This window comes from Diadema setosum, chromosome 2, assembly GCF_964275005.1.
Source record: "Diadema setosum chromosome 2, eeDiaSeto1, whole genome shotgun sequence".
Lineage (NCBI taxonomy): Eukaryota > Metazoa > Echinodermata > Echinoidea > Diadematoida > Diadematidae > Diadema > Diadema setosum.
In genome coordinates this window covers 37,753,121-37,774,774 of record NC_092686.1, presented here as the reverse complement: position 1 = coordinate 37,774,774, position 21,654 = coordinate 37,753,121, and the positions used below count along the sequence as shown (strand labels likewise).

Genomic DNA, 21,654 nt, shown 5'->3' with positions numbered 1-21,654 from the left:
CAAGGTTCTGTCACCCCAGCGATGACATGCATTTTCAGATAATACTGAAAACTTTCATCGGTTGGGGATGACTCAAGAGAGACTCTGGCTATACCCTCTCATCCATCTATGGTCCAGTGATAAACAAAGACAGGCAACGGCAGCAAGACAACACTTCACTGCATAAGGCTTGAGAAAGTCCTCAGGAGTAGGACGAAAGCTTGCCCACTACAATTTAAGGTTGGTAGAAACTTAAACTTTTATATTTGCATTTTCAGAATTGAAGTTTACAAAAATACAGATCCCTCCTTTACTTACTTTTTCATGACTATAGTTGTCTTTCGATTTATTAAATACACTGGTGTAAGCTAGAAGAAAACATCATTTAAGAAAGTAAATTGAATTAAAGTACCATAGAGACCAAAATTTGTCTTGTCTTCTAGTCTTTGTGTTCTTTATGGTGCTTGTGTGTAGCCTAATTAAAGGCCTGAGTGAATATTGTGCTGTTGGATGAGTTTATTAAGAGATGAGATGTCCTGCCTTTAAGTTACAAAATCGCATGGGTAAAAAGGGTATTTAAAAAAAACACACCTACTGACCCTCTCGGGTTTTGGCTATTAAGGGCAAACATTTTTTTTTCCTTTTTTTCTTTTTTTTGCCTTACGTGGTGTCAGGAGTGACATTTTAACTCATGCCTCCATATGAGACAGACCGAGTTGTGAAGTGAAAAAAATATATCATTAAAAAGAGCAAAGAGTGATTGGATATATCAATTTTTGGGCAAACATTACAAACCAATTGATGGGCTAAATGTCAGCCCAGCACAACTGCTCCTGCATGGAAGGACAAGAACTACTCTTTCAACATCTAACAAGATGCTCCTGCTAGTTGTGGGGGAGGGATGTCAAAGAGAGGTTGGAAGTGAAACAACCAACACAGAAAAAAAAAAGTATCTTTACAGTGGAAAAAATGAGCTCCAACTGCTGCAAGCAGGGGAGGAAGTGAAAATGAGAATGCTTAACAGGCTGTAGAAAGATGTAACAGTAGTAACAGCGAGTTCATTTCCTGGAAGTCGGGTGGGTGGCTGTGATGGAAAACAGTATCTCAGATAAAGAATGGACTTGAGGGTGCTCTCTACACAATGTCCACATAGGAAATGTGTTTTGTTGCCCACTTAAGTCAAGTTGTGCTGTGGTTTGATGTATAAAACATAGGAGTTTACCACAGACTTTGAAAATGCCATACTTTCTGTGGACTATTAAATAATAAGCCCTCAAGATAATCCTCCACTTTGTTAGAATCCTTGGGACAGATCATCTCTGATCTCTGAGAGTATGTAATAGTCAAACATCTTCTAGCAGTAGCTGTATGGAAACTGACACTTAGTGTGATAACACAGCTGCGCTATCGACACCCTTACCCTCAGGTAGTAACATTAACACTACACATCACTGGATCTACAGTCAGATATGATGGACCACTGAAATGGTTGGTATCTCACTTTCAGTCAGTTCCAGTCATGCTTGGAGGGTTGCATTAAGGGCTTTGGGGCTCTCTTAGACAGAAGACCTTGGGAAGTCTGTTACAAACAAACTCAAAGAGTTGTGGCAGGATTTGAAAATCTGATCCAAAGACCATGAGTCACACTCGCATACACACACAAACACATATGCAACAAAACACACACTTAATCTGTCCGGATCTTTGTGGCAAGTGCTTGACCAACATCTGAAAGTGCCTTGGGTCATCACTGTGTCCAGTGTGCTTAGGGACCTTCTCTCTCGCAGCACAAAGACGCCATCATGCCATGAAGGACTTTCTGTGCTTTGTGTGCACTTGAGGTAGTTATCACTGATGGCTGAAGTTGATTCTTCAAGGAGCATATTCCAACTGGCAAAATCTGGGCCTAAACAAGAGAGAAGAAAAATGATGATATCAGATAAACCGGTAATCACTTCAATCATTAATTTTGTTCAATTTAATATTCATCAATAATAATTTAGTGAGTATATGAAAAAAACAAACAAAAGTGTCTCTGGTATGACCACCGACTTGATTTTGATACCAGACATCGTTTTAGCATGGGTCTGTACTTGTATGAGAGAATAAAACGTGGAAACAGGAATTCATTCAGAGTGCTCAGGTGTTTGAATCTAAGGCTTACTCTGCGTTGCATCGCAGGATTACTTGTATCTAATACCTTCTGATAAAGTATGGTAATTTTCTACAGCATTTTAAGAGGTGGCCTATGAAAAAGGGGCTCCTATCAATAGTGGGAAAGCCTGCATGTTGCTGCATACTGATAATGTATGTCCAAGAAAAGTTTTGCTTCAACATTTAACTCATTCATCGCTATTAGTGCTTGAATATTCCGATTCATTTCTACTGGAATCATGCTCACCTGTCCGTGAAGTCCAAGAAGCTCTCTCGAAATATGACACCAAAGTCCGCCCTCTTCTCCAGCAAATCCTCGATCATCCGATGATGCCTAGTATCCGTCTCCAACCAAATAACTCCTCCTGGTGTCAGGAGATGCTTGGCTTGCTGGAGGATGGTGGTGATGACTGACATCCCCTCTGGTCCAGCCTCCAAAGCATTGAAATCTTCATATCTAAATGAGCAAGGATAAGTGATGATGTCAAATGTGAAAACAAAACTGTTCGGTTCCCTAAACTGAGGCATGTCATCCTCTAACATATTGTGAGTTTGACTGGAAAGTGTGCATGACTTTCATCTCACAAACACAATTCTATTAACAGTTATATCATTAATCAAGTAAAGCTAACTTCTAATTTTCTGGTCATGTGGGCGCATGGGTTGGGGGGGGGGGCACATGGAATGGGGGGGGGGGTCTGAAAATCCACCACAAGTGTATCATTTTCTACACCTACATGACAGCAATTCTTGGTATTTAAACAAAATCTGAAACAAAGCGAAGATATCCTCCTAAATGTTCATGCTGTAATATCACTACAGAGTGAATTTTGTCCATGATGACTTCATGATCAACTTCACATTGCCTCTGTGCAAAGTTTACCCTGTGCATGAGATAGACATGAGTTGCTTAAAACAAAAACAAAAACACACACAAAACCTGCCTTAAAGGCTAAAGGGAAAGATGAGAATTATGCAGCAATAATTTGGTTTTTTTTTTCTTAACAGAGGTATTACAGCATGTTATAAACTGTAAAAGATACACTTCCTTTGAAGTTCTTTTTTCTCCCAATGAGTTTTTTCATTGAAAGTGAGAAAATTTGAGTGTTATGACTGCTTTTCATTTCTGATTGAATAATGAAACTCTTTCATACGTGACCTTTTTGGTGTCTACCTTAGAATTTCTTGTTCCAGGTCATCCATATCACCAGAAAAGATATATGGAGGGTTACTGACAATGGCATCAAATCTTGGTCTTTCTCCGATGAGGCTGACAGGAACCATTTCCTCTGTCAGAGAGTAGTGATGAACATGTAGGCGCTCTGCTACACCCAACCTTGACGGAAGGAATAGAGGGATTGCAATGGAAATGACAAATCACTTGACTACAAGACTAGAGCCTCAACAACTATCTGCTACAGAGGCTGTCACTGGCAAACCTAAAATTACTCAATAGTTTTACCTCACTAAAATCATGCTGAAGCTCCAAACACTGCATATTTGAAGCAGTTGGCTGTTCATAAACATATTATTTAAAAGACTTCCATATCAGGATTGTTCCTTGGCAGATTCTGTTGTAAGATTTCATTGATATTTAACCCCAGAGTTTTTTTAGAAGTGGGATAAAATCAAACAAACATGACCTCATTACCAACAATTTGGACATCCCAAGTATTCTCATCCCAAAATTAACACACAACTGTGTTTCCTAATTTTTTAAAAACTGACATCTGTGATCTATAATCTGCCATTTACTTTACTATGCTTGCATAACTTACATGCACATGATATGCTTTTGACTGATTCTTTCTTGTTCTAATTACTTTAAAATCTTTATCATGGTTGTTCCATATACCACTCGTTTGAAAAAGAGGGGAAACAACATGTAAACCATGAAAAGTAACCTCCATTACTTGTATTTTCCTATCACTGCTATGACAAATTAAGAAAGGTAGTTTTGGGCCAAAGATAAAAGTTGCTTTCAACTCACATTTCCGCATTCTCCCTTGTAAGCTGTACAGCATCCAGGGAAGCATCTATTGCAGTCACGTGTGCCTGTCATAAACAACATCAAGAGTGTAAAGACTTTATATGATGCACAGAACACTACACAAGACCTTATAAACCAAAGCAAACAAACCTAGAGTATATGAAAACTTTGACTGCAAAAACCAATATATGCAATTTTCATTTGTCTTTTTTTGACAGTCATCTTCAATTAAAAAAAAAAAAATAAATTACATGACACTGCACTCATTTCTGAACATGAGATACATTTGAAGATATAATCAAAATCCTACATTTAATTTCATTACTTTTTTTTTTTGCTTTTCAGTAGATCTAATTTCATATATCTCTAACTGATCAAATGGATATATCAGTGTTTTCCATTCAATTTCTGGACATAACATGTTTGGTCTAAAGGCTTTGAGAGTACCACTTTCAGAGACTGTCTTGGGGGAAAAAAGTAAAGACAAAAAACAAAAAATAAAAACAAAATCCAGGGGTAAAAATGGATGACCAAAGATTTTTAAAACCAATTTATTGATAATAAAAGAAAGGAGTAAATTAAAGATTCAGATGATTCATTACAAACATAGGACACAATGATTCAGGAATAGCTTGCACGGGTACTTTACCTTTTCAAATTCCTTTAGGATGGCTATGCTAATAGCACCAGACCCACAGCCAACTTCTAGGACCTTGAGCTTCCGGGTGCTGTCATAGTGACTCGCAACCAGATCAATCAGCATCTGAGAATGAGCAAAAGCATTTATAACTAAGTGATGGGAAGAGTTACCACAGGTAAAAAGTTACTCTTGACGAGAAGCTGTGGGGGGGGGGGGGGGGGATTCTACAGTTCAAGATGAAGATATGAGAGACACTAGAAAGGTCAATGAATTGTTTAAATATGTGCATGGCAGTCAATAATATTAAAGTGCATTGAACACTGGACTATAACAGAGCTGTCTTTAATAGTCACTTGACTATGTATTCACTATTGAGGGTACAAGTTGTAGAAAACTCCTTGTATTGATTTCCAACATGATATGTCACTTAGCTCATCTTCTTTTTTTCGGAAAAGTTTCCAAAGGATTCTGCTGAAGATATGCCAGGAAAATTTTTACACAACATCAACAAGAAAAAAAAAAAGGACAACATATATGCTTCATAAAAATCATAGATAATCAATTTCAACTAAAGGTCCTTTTAGTGTATCCACACTAATAGAAATGGGCAATAGCAGTCACTGTTCTACAGCAGACAAAACAGTTCCCACAGGATGCTTTAAATATGTTGTAGGATTTCAATACCAGTACTATTTAAACAGTCATCGTTTGCTCATTATGTGTTGTTACATTAAAAGTTTTAATGGCCTGGGTTTTTTTTTTGCAACTTTTTATACAACTCTCTATACAAAAGAACATGTCACCTCTGAGGTAGTGAGGTCAACTTTCCTTGAGAATCACAGTAAAGGTATTGTATACCGGTAGTCATAATCTTTTCAATCCAGTGGAATATTCATACAATGTTACTGAAACAAGTTCTGGCATTAATGTTCTGCAGATATAATTTCTCACTGGTGAAGATTCACCTTAATTACCCGTACAATTCACCAACAAATCGGAGGTATTTTTTTCTTCTTCTTGAGATTGAACTAAAAATAACAATCTTAGGTTCCAAGCTCTGACTGACCTCAGTCTCTGGTCTAGGAATGAAGACTGGCTGTCTCATCTTCAGGCTGATGTCCCGGAACTCCCACTCACCGAGGATGTATTGCAGTGGCATCCTAGTAGCATGAAACAATACTTGTGGTTAATGTAAAATGAAAACTTACACATCACCTTCTGTAAAACTCTTTAGAATTTACTGCTATCATTCACACAAAAAATAAGCATTTTACTTATTGTATCTTATGATTTGTTTTGTTTTATTATTTTTTTTTTTGCCACACATTTGGAATGCAGACAGAATACTCTTTGCATGCCTCTATAATTCCATTTGATTTTGATCATGACCAGTCCGACCTTGACTCTAAGATGTTGGAAGGAGGCATCATGGCCAGTTAGAGGGGAATCACAATTGAATTTAAGTTACCTGTAAATGAAATTTTTACTTTATTACACCAGCATTAATTTGATTGGTGTTTCTTTGCCTGGCAACAGAAGTTATACGAGTGTTGTTTTATGATGTGATACTTGTACTGCTTTTGTGAAATAATTAGATTAATGCACTACTACATTATAGGTATTCTTCCACACTGATCTAAAAATTGCCTATATTAGTAATAACAGAGAACACTCTTGTGATATGATAGACCCATTCAATCACTGATATTCATAAAGACTGTTCCCTCTGCAAAATGACTCAACCTTTTAACACTTGATACTGGGAGACTGAAGCTCAAGTATTTTTGGACTTACCTGGCGAGTTTTTGTTCAGTCATTTCAGACAGTTTTTCAATCTCCACCGTAGAAAGGTGCCTTGTATGATCAACTCTCTCAAAGTCAGACAACTGTTGATAAGGAGAGATGAATTATGGACACATAATTGAAATCTTTATTTCATTCGGCAGAAAGATTTTCAGAGGATCTTACAAACACGATGAAAATAGCAAATAGAATTTTACCCGACTAGCCGTACACTGAGCAGATTAGGTAACCTATCCCTATAGATGTATGTCTATTTAATCACACCATGATGTAGTAGACATTGTTTGTCCTTGACTTTATTTTTAGTTACCTCGTACTGTTCAATCACACTTTTCATAGAATATATTATTACTACGAGTCAAAGACAGCAAAAATAATGTCACTGGAGACTTTGAATGTGTCTTCAATAGTACCAAGTTTTTTTCTTTTTCTTTTTGCTTGACATGAGATTTACGGAGAAGTGGCAATTTGAAGATCTTTTTTTTTTTTGCTCGTCATGAACCATAATGTCATTGCGTCAACCCTCTCTGCGTCAACTCCCTCCCCCCCCCCCCCCGACAAAAAGGTAGATCCACCCTAGCAGATGATAGATAGACAAACAAGACGCACACATCACATGCAAGAGAGTAAGAGATCCCATTGAAAATTTCATGGAATATTTCTATATTTGCACAAGTGTGTACTAGATCATTGAATTTCAATTCTAAAAATGTGAACACTCCTGGTCTGCTGGGGGACACCCCCTCCAACACATACCGGTAGGCATCATCCCCCCAACGTTGTTGTTAATGTTAGAAATGGAATGTTAAGTTGCTTTGCAATTGTAACTAAGGTTAGTTTTTCTACCTGTTTTATTCCTAACACGTGGCCCAAAATATATTGAGCTGAAATGTCTGCTTCTGGGATGGCCCTTTCTTCAAATTTTGAAGTTAACTCTTTTATCGCTGAAGATACCGACGTCGTCGATTGAAACGAGCTAGTATAGCGGTGGAAATGCATCGCAATAGTAAGACCTTGCCGGAATCCGGAATGGGAGATGCCTACGCTTGTAACTGGCGATGTGGATGCACATAGGCCTACCGCTACCAGAGTTGTACCCAGAGCGTGGTGGCAGGGGTACTGTGGGCATGAGGTCGCTGCTGCAGGGCTGGAAGATCCGAACAAATAAGAACTGAAGGAAGCATTACGTGATGGCTGATGAGATCTGTGAATAACCCAGTGTGATCTGGTAAAGAGTCCAATTACGTCTCTAATCTTCATACTTGAAGGCTTGTCAGTCTGAAGCTTTTAAAGTCATTCAAATTCACAGACATGACCATACAGAGTCAGTGCAGAAGTTACGAAGCAGCAGGACGTCCATGTACCGTGCGTAACATAACACGTGCGTGTCGGGCCGTTGTTTGTTGTTGTTGTTGTTAGATTTTCTGGCGTACAATCCCGTGTACGTACATGTACCGAATATTGACGCCATCTACGTGCGGGTCTCTGTATTTTTTTTTTTTTTGGCTTTCGTTGTTGTTACCGTACTTTTCAAAAGGGGTCCCAGGTCCGGCGTCAATGAAACCTTCCTCTCACTTTATTCTTTTTTTTTTTCTCTCTTTTTATTTTTTTATGCAACCATAAAACAAACAAAGCACACAATAAAAACAATGTACAAATGTCCAGCCTATAGCATTAAAAAGGGTTCAGTAAACAAGTCACATTAAACTATCTGCCATAATGGAATAACACAAGAAGATGGATGTCTATGAGATATATGAAAATAGAGGATCAACCATTACAAAAGCATGGACCACTTCCTCAAATGAAATTGTAATTTACCTTTCTTTTGTGCTATAGCATATTCAGTTTTCTGTTTATACTTTACTAAAGCCATAAATGCATCAAAATTCAAAGTTGAACCTTGAAATCTACATCTATATATATAAAACTTAAGACAAAGAAATAAAAAATTTATACATGTACAAAATTCTACGTCATTATTTACACCAAACATCATATTAAAAGGCAAAAAGGTATATACCTTTTTGGTCTTTTCCTCTATGAAATCAAATAATTTTTTCCATAAAGGTAGTGTTTTAGGACAGTGTACAAATAGATGAAAAGCAGTTTCCTGTTCTTGACTACAAAACATACAGTTTGGGTGTTCTATTCTTTTAATCTTAAATAAGAATGCATTTAAACCAATAACATCATGAAAAACCTTAAAATAAAAGGAACGAAGTTGTGTTTCAACAGTACATTTATAGTTATTCATATGAATAACATCCCACTGAACTGTTTCATCATTAATGGAGAAGAGGTCTTTCCATTTACCTATTCTTTTCTCACATGAGGAGTCACAATGTACATTTCTTATTACCGGATAAGCATGTTTAGAAATTTTCTTTTTTTTTTCACCAGCTCTGACACTATTTTATCAAACATATCTTCATCGGTATCCAAGGAAGAATCAAACCATGAAAGATAAATACCATTCACTAAAGAGTTATATTTTCTCCTATCCTTAATTGCAATATCAAATTCCAGAACTAGCTCTTCAAAGGTTTTGACACGACCCCCTATGTGCAAATCATTAATAAAATGAATTCCTTTCTCAAACCAGTCAGGGTAATAGAAAAAAGGTCTATGTTTCAAACTAACTTTCTTATTCCACCATATATAGTCCTGTAAATGAAAATTTGAAAGGCCAAGGTCTTTCAAAATACCTTCTCTATAAATGTACCATACTTTTAAGGTTTCAACTAATTGAGAATTCCTAAGCTTGTTCAAAACACAACCTGGGGCGTTTGCTCTCCACAAGACTAAGCTTTGTTCATGAAAATTCAATAGCATTATCTGTTCAATATCTTTCCATGTATTTGAATAATAAGGATCTAAGAATTTTGCAACCCATGTCATCTTCTGAGCCTGTGCATAAACCAAAGGAGCAATCATATGCAAACCCCTGAATCATAATCATTACATATTAACTCTCTTTTCACTCTATCTCTACCCCCTTTCCATATAAATTTAAAGAGCATACTATTCAGTCGTTTAAAGAACGACTGAGGTATATTCAAACAAAGCACAGTAAACATAAAAGTCAGCTGAGGTAAGAGCAGTGCTTTGACCACAGCTATCTTTCCTAATAATGACAAATTTCTTTGCTTCCAACAATTAAGTGTATGTTCTATTTGTACTAACTTGGGTACATAATTCAATTCATACAAAGATTTCGTATTCAGCGAAAAGAGAACACCCAATGCTTTAAATGAATTTTCCTTCCATTGTAAACCTTCCAACTGAAGAGGATGAAAGGTAGACCCTTTTAAGGATCCAATGTGTATAGCTTCAGATTTTGATAGATTTATTTTACATCCAGAGAATATTGCAAATTTGTGTAACAACTCAAACAGATTTTGAAAAGACTCTGCATCACCATTCAAAAATACTGTTGTATCATCTGCATACATACTCAACTTTTTTTCATAATTCCCAATGGGTATACCTTTAATATGTTCACTGCTACGAATAGCAATACCCAGAACTTCTATGGCTAAAATGAAAAGTAGTGGGGATATTGGACAACCTTGGAAAATACCTCTAGATAAAGAAATTTGATCAGTGAAAAAACCATTATTCACCACAAAACTACTTCTCTCATTATAAAAAGTTTTGATCCACTGAATGAAGTTGTTTCCAAGGTTAAATTTCTTAAGAATTTCAAATAAAAAATTATGTTCAACCCTATCAAATGCTTTTTCAAAATCTAGAAGCAAAATCGTTCCTGGTATCTTCAATATGTCCGTATGTTCAATCATGTCCACAATGGTCCTCTCACTTTATTCTCTTTTCATCTGGGTTGCTTAGCGCAAGTAATAGAGCTCCTATTACTTATAGTCAAGGCGCAGGGACCCAGAAAAAAATGACTTCGTTCAACCCACCCCGCAGAAAAGGTTTGACTGCAGGGTGGTCGGTTGGACCCTCTGGAACACCCCTTAGGTAGTACGTGAGTCCAAATTGTGGTATCAAAATTTTACAGGCCACTTTAGTTGCGACAAGACCTTATTCTTTGAAAAAGAGTCTGCGCATACTAAGACTATACTACACGCACCTTTAGCACTGCTACAGGCGCCTGTGCTAGTGGTGCGTGTAGTCGTCTTAGCGCACACAAACTTTTTCTTCGACAAACAAGGGTTTTTACCTGCAAACTAACTTTTCATGCCAAGCTGGGATCGGTGTAGTGTAGTTTCTAGCCGTTTTTATTTCGTCTTTATTTCTCCGAGTTGCAGCAAGCCGAGTGAGAGCGCATACCCAGTGATTTGTGTATTTCAGCTTACAAAACATGGAATTCTTGTCATTTTTTTTGCTTATCAAATCTCACAATTATAGTGACGACCTTATAGATAACGATTTATACCAACAAACTGAGGACTTGAAAAAATACTCTAAATTAGTACGAGCGAGTAATCCGAAATTTGTATATTTCTGCGTCATCATTACGGTTTTTTCTTATCTTTTTTTAATTTTTTTTTGCGCCCCCTCCCCCGTATGTTCGAAACCGTTGGCGTCCTCTTTTGATCCAATCGCCGATCGCTTCAGAACGAATGAAATTGCAGTCGCTGCTCCGTGTAACATTTTTCCTGCTAAATATAAAATGACATGAGTGAACACAATAGACATTATCATTTTGTCCGCGTCATCGTCACATTTTGTTCTTATCTTCTTCTCTTTTTTTATACAAATTTTGGCGAGCGAGCGCAGCGAGCGAGCCGAATTTGTATTTCAGCTTACAAATCATGAAACTCTTGTCATTTTTTGCTTATTAAATCTTACAATTCTAATCAGAAAGATAGTGACGGCCTTATAGATGACGATTTATACCAACATACTGAGGACTTGAAAAAATACTCTAAATTAGTACGAGCGAGTGAGCCGAAATTCGTATATTTCCGCGTCATCATTACGTTTTGTTCTTATCTTGTTTGATTTGTTGTTGTTGTTTTTTGCGCCCCCCCTTATTATGTTCGAAACTGTTGACGCCCTCTTTTGATCCAATTGGCGATCGCTTCAGAACGAAAGAAATTGCAGCCGCTGCTCCGTGAAACATTTGCCTGCTAACTATAAAATGACATGTGTGAACACAATAGACACTGTCATTTTGTCATTATCACGTTTGTTCTTACCTTCTTTTTTGTATAAATTTTGGCGAGCGAGCGCAGCGAGCGAGCCGAAATTTTTTGTATTTCAGCTAACAGAATATGGAATTTTTGTGTGAACACAATAGACATTGTCATTTTGTCCGCGTCATCATCATGTTTTGTTTTTATCTTGTGTGATTTGGTTTTCTGCCCCCCCCCCCCCACCATTCTCCCTCCCCCTTCAGGGCGAGTTTTTTGCGCCCCCAAGGAGTGGCGCCCGGGGCACGTGCCCCCCTTGCCCCCTCCCCCCCCCCCCCCAGATACGCCACTGGACTCGTCTCGCTTGTCTCGTTTGTATGATCGTATAGCCGATAGAATTCGTAATTTGTTCGATCGATCGTTTATAATATTCTACGAAAGCCGAAGCAGACCCCTCAACCATACGTTGATCAGCAAATAGACTCACTTCTCTAGGATAGCAGTGCACTTCTTGTAAAATTATGTGTACGTGTACGAAGACGAGTGCGTGTGTGTGGGTATAGTACTAGTAGTGATGGAGAGTTCGCGACGGCGGGGGAAATGTGTGTGCGTGTGTTTGTCTGTGTGTTACGGTGTGCTGCGTGTCACACCTTTCCGGCGGGCAGCTGCACCTCCGGGCAAGTTACGCGGGCTTGTTGCGAGTACGAGCAGTACAATTTCTGCGTGAGGACAAAGATGCTAAAGAGTTCCGTACTTGCGTTTTACTAGTACCTGCAGCTAGACGCGTGCCACTTACCTGCTACTTGCATGCCGACCTGCCATGGAATATCGTTGCATGTACTACTACTACTACTGTGATTACAGTAACATGCTTGTCTTCTCTGTGTGTGCGCGTGCGTGTGTATGGAGTATCGTACGTTGCATGTACTATACTCTACTGTGATTACAGTAACATGCTTGTCTTCTGTCTGTTTGTGTGTGTGTGTGTGCGTGTTTGTGTGTGTGTATGGATGTTTTCCTGCAAGTTTTTGTTTCTTGGCGGCGGGTGAGGACTGACTTATCTGCGAAGGAATCCCTCTGAAGTAATTTGAAATGGCAGAAAGTTATACAGAATGTCTATACTCTCAACTAACCAGCAGAGAGGCAGTAACTGACCCTCAACATGCACGCAGATGACAGCGACACTGGACTTGCGTGCGCATCTCCGGGTACTAGTGCGGGCCAACACCACTGCGGGGAGCTCCGGAGGAAAACAAACAAACAAACAAACAAACAAACAAACAAACAAACAAACTCCCTGCAAGTCAACCCGCAGGCTCCCCAGACACGATGTGACAATGCCTTAGTTTTAGAGCTCCAGTCCCCGTATGTCGCTCGTAACTGAAAACGGATCGGCTTCGACAGGTCACACTACACGGAATACATGCAATTAAGTAGCGCGCGTCTAGTAGCAGGTAAGACGCACGAAATAAGGGTCTACATAAACGCCCACTTATGTAGAAATACGTCAACCACAAATGTATTTTTTTTTTTTTTTTTTACATTTGTGGTTGATGTTTGAATTTTCTACTACATTAGTGGGCGTTTTTTACATTTGTGGGCGCTGTTCGTTTTTACATTTGTGGTTGAAATTTTTTACATTTATGGGTGGTGTTTTTTTACATTTGTGGGCGATTTTTACATTTATGGGCGATGTATTTTCACATTTTTGTGGGCGTTTTTACATTTGTGGGTTCAACAGATGTGCGTCTGCTTTCTGACTGGCAACATAGGAATCTCTGGGACAGATCTGCCCCGCATTTCATGAAGTGTTTTGGTCGGATATTTTCTGACAAACTGTTACAAGCTACTGAAATCCTTGAGTCTGATTGGCTGAGAGCAAATTTGTCCGACAACTTTGTCGGACAAAACGCTTCATGATTTTTTTTTTTTTTTTACCTTATAAGTTACCTACCTTAGCTTAAAATCTCTGTTAAGGACGTTGTAGCCTAGACGTGTCGTCTCGCTTGTCTCGTTCAGATGATCGCAGCCGATAGAATTCGAAATTTGTTCGATCGATCGTTTATAATATTCTACGAAAGCCGAAGCACGTTACAACCGCAGAGAGGGGCAGACACTTTCACGCATGAAACTAGATAGGGCAGCTGTGCGACCTTTACATACCCCGAGTTTATTGAACGCATAAAATTAAGTCCGACATACAAACGGCGACAGCGCACTACTCCGTCATCGTATTATCAGGAGATTCTGGGAGGTGATTTTTCTGTATTTTCGTGATATTTATTGAGAAATTCAGGTATGATTGTGGAATAATTTTTATTATAAGAGCATCACAAATTTTCGTGAGCGATATCTAGACCCCTCAACCATACGTTGATCAGCAAATAGACTCACTTCTCTAGGATATAGCAGTGCACTTCTTGTAAAATTATGTGTACGTGTACGAAGACGAGTGCGTGTGTGTGGGTATATAGTATGATGGAGAGTTCGTGACGGCGGGGGAGATGTGTGTGCGTGTGTCTGTCTGTGTGTTACGGTGTGCTGCGTGTCACACCTTTTCGGCGGGCAGCTGCACCTCCGGGCAAGTTACGCGGGCTTGTTGCGAGTACGAGCAGTACAATTTCTGCGGGTGGACAACAACGGCGTAGACAGGATTTCATCTTGGGGGGGGGGGGGGCGGTTAGTCTGCGAGGGAGCGAAGCGACCGAGCCCGAGCGAGCGGAGCGAGCGAGGGGGGGGGGGGGGGGAGGGTGTGGGAGGGGGGTGTGCCCCCTCCCACGGTAAGAACTTTTTTGCATTTGGATGTTGTAAATGGTGCAATTTGATGCATGTTTTTGCGCGTTTTATCGACGTGAAACAGTCCCACTTGTTTATGGTAGCAGTTTATTTTGATGTAGATTATTACTGAACAATTTGCCTATAAAAGGGTATAATTTAGATACACTTCTTGTATTAATTCTTTTCACTGAATATCATGAACGCGACTGAACCCGAGCGAGCGGAGCGAGCGAGGGGGGAGGGGAGGGTGTGGGAGGGGGATGTCCCCCCTCCCACGATAAGAACTTTTTGCATTTTGATGTTGCAAATGGTGCAATTTGATGCATGTTTTTGCGCGTTTTATCGACGTGAAACAGTCTCACTTGTTTAAGATAGCAGTATATTTTAGTGTAGATTATTATTGAACAATTTGCCTATAAAATGGTATAATTCAAATATTCTTTTCACTGAATATCATGAACGCGACTGAACCCGAGCGAGCGGAGCGAGCGAGGGGGTAGGGGAGGGTGTGGGAGGGGGGTTTCCCCACTCCCACGGTGAGAACTTTTTACATTTTGATTTTGCAATTGGTGCAATTTGATGCATGTATTTGCGTGTTTTAACGACGTGAAACAGTCCCACTTGTTTAAGATTGCAGTATATTTTAGAGTAGATTATCATTGCACAATTTGCCTATAAAATGGTATAATTCCAATACACTTCTTGTATTAATTCTTTTCACTGAATATCATGAACGCGACTGAACCCGAGCGAGCGGAGCGAGCGAGGGGGTAGGGGAGGGTGTGGGAGGGGGGTTTCCCCCCTCCCACGGTGAGAACTTTTTACATTTTGATTTTGCAAATGGTGCAATTTGATGCATGTATTTGCGTGTTTTAACGACGTGAAACAGTCCCACTTGTTTAAGATTGCAGTATATTTTAGAGTAGATTATCATTGAACAATTTGCCTATAAAATGGTATAATTCCAATACACTTCTTGTATTAATTCTTTTCACTGAATATCATGAACGCGACTGAACCCGAGCGATCGGAGCGAGCGAGGGGTTAGGGGAGGGTGTGGGAGGGGGGTTTCCCCCCTCCCACGGTGAGAACTTTTTACATTTTGATTTTGCAAATGGTGCAATTTGATGCATGTTTTAACGACGTGAAACAGTCCCACTTGTTTAAGATTGCAGTATTATATCATGAACGCGACTGAACCCGAGCGAGCGGAGCGAGCGAGGGGGAGGGGAGGGTGTGGGAGGGGGGTGTCCCCCCTCCCACGATAAGAACTTTTTGCATTTTGATGTTGCAAATGGTGCAATTTGATGCATGTTTTTGCGCGTTTTATTGACGTGAAACAGTCCCTCTTGTTTAAGGTAGCAGTATATTTTAGTGTAGATTATTATTGAACAATTTGCCTATTAAATGGTATAATTCAAATACACTTCTTGTATTAATTCTTTTCACTGAATATCATGAACGCGACTGAACCCGAGCGAGCGGAGCGAGCGGAGCGAGCGAGGGGGTAGGGGAGGGTGAGGGGGAAACCCCCCTCCCACGGTGAGAACTTTTTACATTTTGATTTTGCAAATGGTGCAATTTGATGCATGTATTTGCGTGTTTTAACGACGTGAAATAGTCCCACTTGTTTAAGATTGCAGTATATTTTAGTGTAGATTATTATTGAACAATTTGCCTATAAAATGGTATAATTCCAATACACTTCTTGTATTAATTCTTTTCACTGAATATCATGAACGCGACTGAACCCGAGCGAGCGGAGCGAGCGAGGGGGTAGGGGAGGGTGTGGGAGGGGGGTTTCCCCCCTCCCACGGTGAGAAGTTTTTACATTTTGGTTTTGCAAATGGTGCAATTTGATGCATGTTTTTGCGTGTTTTAACGACGTGAAACAGTCCCACTTGTTTTAGATTGCAGTATATTTTAGTGTAGATTATTATTGAACAATTTGCCTATAAAATGGTATAATTCCAATACACTTCTTGTATTAATTCTTTTCACTGAATATCATGAACGCGACTGAACCCGAGCGAGCGGAGCCAACGAGGGGGGAGGGGAGGGTGTGGGAGGGGGTGTCCCCCCTCCCACGGTAAGAACTTTTTGCATTTTGATTTTGCAAATGGTGCAATTTGATGCATGTTTTTGCGCGTTTTATCGACGTGAAACAGTCCCACTTGTTTAAGGTAGCAGTATATTTTAGTGTAGATTATTATTGAACAATTTGCCTATAAAATGGTATAATTTAGATACACTTCTTGTATTAATTCTTTTCACTGTATATCACGAACTCGACTGAACCCGAGCGAGCGGAGCGAGCGAGGGGGTAGGGGAGGGTGTGGGAGGGGGTGTCCCCCCTCCTACGGTGAGAACTTTTTGCATTTTGATGTTGCAAATGGTGCAATTTGATGCATGTTTTTGCGTGTTTTAACGAGTTGAAACAGTCCCACTTGTTTAAGGTTGCCGTATATTTTATTGTAGATTATTATTGAACAATTTGCCTATAAAACAGTATAATTCAAACACACTAGTCTTCTTGTATTAATTCTTACACTGAATATCATGAACGCTGTCTGTTCAGCAATCAAACAGAAAAAGCATGCACACGAGGGTGTAGATAGGGGCATATCCCCTCCCACACGAAGGTGATTTTGCGTTTTCAGACCTGAAATTCAGCGATCTGGTGCAAATTTTTGGTGCAACACTTTTTCATCGAAGTGTTAAAATCACGGAATTTAGCTCTTATTCCGAATGTGCACCATCTGTGCGTATGTATAAAGTCTAGTGAGGTAGAACTTAGGGGAAGGGGGATTCCCCCTCCCGCTCGCGGAGCTTTTGCGTTTTTAGAATTGAAATAAAGCGATCTTGGTATAGCCACAGTCTACTTCTTTGCATGGTGTGTGGGGGGGGGGGGGGGGAACAGGAAGAAGGCGTTGGCGAGTGTTATCTCCACTCTTCCCTTCCGATGGAGCTTGTATCTTTTTAAGGCTGAAATTGAGATATCTCGTATACGCATAATAAGCATATTTGATGGAATCAACATTTGGGTAATCAAAAAAAAAAAAAAAATGATGGGGGGGGGGGGGCTGAGGGAGGAAAGGGTCGATTAAAAGGGGAAATTCCCCTTATACATGAGGGAACCTTCAGTTTTCGGAATATTAGTGAAAAGTCTTGTGCACTCAGAATTATTCAGATTTTTTTTTTAAATCTAAAAAGTGTACTTAGCTAGGGAAAGCGGCAAAGAGGGGGAGGGTTTGGGAGGGGGTATCCCCCTCCCAAGCACGAGAGATTTTGCATATTTTGAATTGAAATTCAACGATCTGGTGCACACTTTGAGTGAAATATTCAAAAAATATATCTTATTTGATGAAAGGTTGCAAAGGAGACCCGCTTCATGTGCATGCATACAGTATACACGCATTTTTTTTTTCCGCCTCCCAACTCCTCGGTCCAAATCTTAGGGGGGGGGGGGGGCGACCGCCCCCATCGCCCCCCCCCCCCCCCCTGGCCACGCCAGTGGTGGACAAAGATGCTAAAGAGTTCCGTACTTGCGTTTTACCTGCAGCTAGACGCGTGCCACTTACCTGCTACTTGCATGCCGACCTGCCATGGAATATCGGTGCATGTACTACTACTACTACTGTGATTACAGTAACATGCTTGTCTTCTGTGTGTGTGTGCTAGTGTGTGTATGTGTGTGTGTGTGTTTGTGTGTGTGCGTGTTTGTGTGTGTGTATGGATGTTTTCCTGCAAGTTTTTGTTTCTTGGCGGCGGGTGAGGACTGACTTATCTGCGAAGGAATCCCTCTGAAGTAATTTGAAATGGCAGAAAGTCATACAGAATGTCTATACTCTCAACTAACCAGCAGAGAGGCAGTAACTGACCCTCAACATGCACGCAGATGACCAGCGACACTGGACTTGCGTGCGCATCTCCGGGTACTAGTGCGGGCCAACACCACTGCGGGGAGCTCCGGAGGAAAAAAAAAAGAAAGAAAGAAAAAAAAAAACCTCCCTGCAAGTCAACCCGCAGGCTTCCCCAGACACGATGTGACAAGGCCTTAGTTTTAGCATGGAGCTAGCTCCATGGTTTTAGAGCTCCAGTCCCCGTATGTCGCTCGTAACTGAAAACGGATCGGCTTCGACAGGTCACAGTACACGGAATACATGCAATTAAGTAGCGCGCGTCTAGTAGCAGGTGAGACGCACGAAATAAGGGTCTACATAAACGCCCACTTATGTAAAAATACGTCAACCACAAATGTAATTTTTTGTTACATTTGTGGTTGATGTTTGAATTTTTTTACTACATTAGTGGGCGTTTTTTACATTTGTGGGCGCTGTTCGTTTTTACATTTGTGGTTGAAATTTTTTACATTTTTGTGGAGGTGTTTGTTTACATTATTTTGTGGGCGATGTATTTTTACATTGTGGGAGTTTTTACATTTGTGGGTTCAACAGAGCGTCTGCTTTCTGACTGGCAACATATGAATCCCTGGGACAGATTTCATGAAGCGTTTTGGTCGGATATTTTGTGACAAACTGTTACAAGCTACTGAAATCCTTGAGTCTGATTGGCTGAGAGCAAATTTGTCTGACAACTTTGTCGGACAAAACGCTTCATGAAATGTCCCCAGAAGTTGACCGAAAGAGCTGTCTGGATATTTTCCGAGGAGACTGCGTCTGGCGTCACGGACTCGATCCCTTGATTCCCTTCCTATCCTCTTTTCACACGGAGAGCGATAACGTAAAAAAAAAAAAAGAAGAAAGAAAGAAAAAAATAATAAAATAAAAATAAAATGAAATAAAAAACTCCTCCTGACAGATCTATCCGTCTAGATCAGAAGGTGCTTGAGTTGGCGTCTCTGTGATGTCTCTTTTAACAGATGCAAGACAACATCACAGAGACGCTAACCCCAAGCACCTTCTCTGAATCTGATCTGGAGATTAGGTACTATGTTCCCACTCAGAGTTGGCATAATTATGCTTTCTGGCATAAGTTGAGACGCTTACAGTGAGCATCTAGCATCGCCGGTATGCTAGGCATAATTTGTCTGTTTTTTTAGCATAATTCTAACAAAACTACTACTAAAAAAATTGTCTCTTAGCATTTTGTGTACTGTGGTGGTCCCTTATTTTGGTTTGTTTGCTAGTTTGTCAGCTGGTGACGAAATGGGCACTACAAAGTTGTGAAGACCTGTTTCTTATGGGTTTTTATTTTGTTTTGCCGACTGAGCTCGAGGGCAAATGTGAGAACCTCTTTTTTTTGTCAGCTGATTGGGCACCACAATTTGTAGAAAAAAATGCGAGAACGATTGGGCACCACAACTGTTACTTACTTCTATCAATATTTGTTTTTTTTTTATGTAAGGGCTTTTTTTTTTTTTTTTTTTGCTTGTCAGCTCATTAGGCACCACAATTTATTGGTTGACATGACGTGGCATAATTTAATGGTATAATTTAGCATAATTTAATGGTAATTTAGCATTATTTAAGGCCGTTTCAAGCACAATCTCATTTTCGCTGGTCACACTGGGATATTCTCCCACCTGAACCCCCTAGGCAAACTGGACACCTAAACTTGTGCGCGAAGCGCACATCGCGATCGCGAAGTCCCTTGCGGCCGACGGGGGTCCAGGACCAAGGGTCGAGGAAGCTCCAGGGCTCTATAGATGCTATCTCGTGCTATCCCAGGCTTATATTTCAACATACGAAGGTACTATGAGTAAGTTGTATATAATGATTCCATGATTCAAATCATAAAACTTCATTTCATATACCATATTATGCATCGCAGCTTTGGTGCTCGACCTTGGATCCCCCGTACGAAAATTTAATCTCAGGTTTAAAAAAAAAAATGAGCTCGGGCGGGAGAAGGATCATTTCAAGCGGGAGACACATAGCCAGGGCGGGAGAAATTAAATCTCAAGCTGGAGAACTGACGGGATATATTTCCCCAGTGCGAAAATGGGCTTTCAGCGAGAGATCTCCCGTCGCAAGCGACAAAGTAGGAATCTCTGACGTTAGAAATACAGACGCATGCAGTAATGATTCCTTCCTCACATCAAGGGGGATGAGAGAGAGGACCATGGGTGGTATTCTGAAAATCTTCCGAAGTTTCCTTCTAAGTTTCTCCCTAAGTCAGAAAGATAGGAAGTGCCTATAGGAAAGACAGAAATTGGTATTCTGAAATTTCGTCCTAAGAAGGATTTCAGAATACCACCTATGACCACAACCATGACCATGACCAAAGGGAGCCCTTTTTTTCAGTTTTAGAACAAATTTCAACAATCTGGCGCACACTTTTGTGGGAATATCTGGAAATTTGTCAATCAGAGAAGTGTAACAAGTCTGTGGAATGATATTCTGTATTTTCTGATTGCAGTTAAACGTTTTGGTTCACACATTTTGTGGCATATACTTGGAAAACTGTTTATGTTCAAAGTGCAGCCACAGTCTATTTGTATGCATGGGGGGGGGGGTGAGCAGGGAGAAGGCGTGGACGAGTGTTATTAGCACCCTTCCCGTAAGATGGAGCTTTTGCCTTTTTAAAATTGAAATTGAGATATCTCGTATACGCATATTTGATGGAATATTTGGGAAATTATTAAAAAAAAAACTGATCTGGGGAACTGAGCGAGGAAAGGGGTGATTAAAAGGGGATATTCCCCTTTTACATGAGGGAGCTTTGAGTTTTCGGAATATAAGTGATAAGTCTTGTGCGCTCAGACTTATTCAGAATTTTTTTGTAAATCTAAAAAGTGTACCAAGGCTAGGGAAAGGGGTACGGGGGGGGGGGGGGAGGGTTTTTTTTTTCCGCCTCCCATATCCCCGGTCCAAATCTTGGGGGGGGGGGGGCGACCGCCCCCATCGCCCCCCCCCCCCCTTGGCTACGCCAGTGCGCGCATCATTGACCTAAAACTTTCGTTTATGACTGAAACTTTCGTTTAGTCATTCTGTTTTAGGGATAGTGATTCCAAGAAGTGAGTTAGGAATTCAAATCACCAAAAAAATTCATAAGAAGCGTTAAGTGTTTTATATGAACATAAAACATACTTTTAATGAATTCATGTAGGCATGTCGTACAGCGCCAGCATACGGTTGATCACCTATAAGGCTATACACATCACACCCAATCAACGTTACCGTACCGTGAAGGCGCACACCTGTAAATATAATGGAATACCCCTGACCGCATCACACAATCGTACC

The 21,654-nt window shown here is 40.2% G+C and overlaps 1 protein-coding gene across 1 annotated transcript; it reads right to left on the bottom strand.

The window, feature by feature from the left end:
* Positions 1-1,851: 1,851 nt before the first annotated feature.
* On the bottom strand, positions 1,852-7,565 carry LOC140244804 (MTRF1L release factor glutamine methyltransferase-like). The gene is made up of 8 exons (XM_072324421.1): positions 7,413-7,565; positions 6,558-6,649; positions 5,830-5,923; positions 4,773-4,886; positions 4,124-4,188; positions 3,308-3,469; positions 2,381-2,590; positions 1,852-1,885 (listed from the first exon to the last, which is right to left on the bottom strand). The coding sequence occupies exons 1-8, from the start codon at positions 7,563-7,565 to the stop codon at positions 1,852-1,854; spliced, it is 924 nt and encodes a 307-aa protein (XP_072180522.1).
* Between the last annotated feature and the right edge of the window lie 14,089 nt (positions 7,566-21,654).

Excerpts from the sequence above, each read along its gene's own strand:
- LOC140244804 (XM_072324421.1), bottom strand. The coding sequence starts at position 7,565 with ATGCATTTCCACCGCTATACTAGCTCGTTTCAATCGACGACGTCGGTA. Across the intron at positions 5,924-6,557 it reads ACTGAACAAAAACTCGCCAG|GATGCCACTGCAATACATCC; the intron begins GTAAGTCCAAAA and ends TCATGCTACTAG. Across the intron at positions 4,887-5,829 it reads TTCCTAGACCAGAGACTGAG|ATGCTGATTGATCTGGTTGC; the intron begins GTCAGTCAGAGC and ends GCTCATTCTCAG.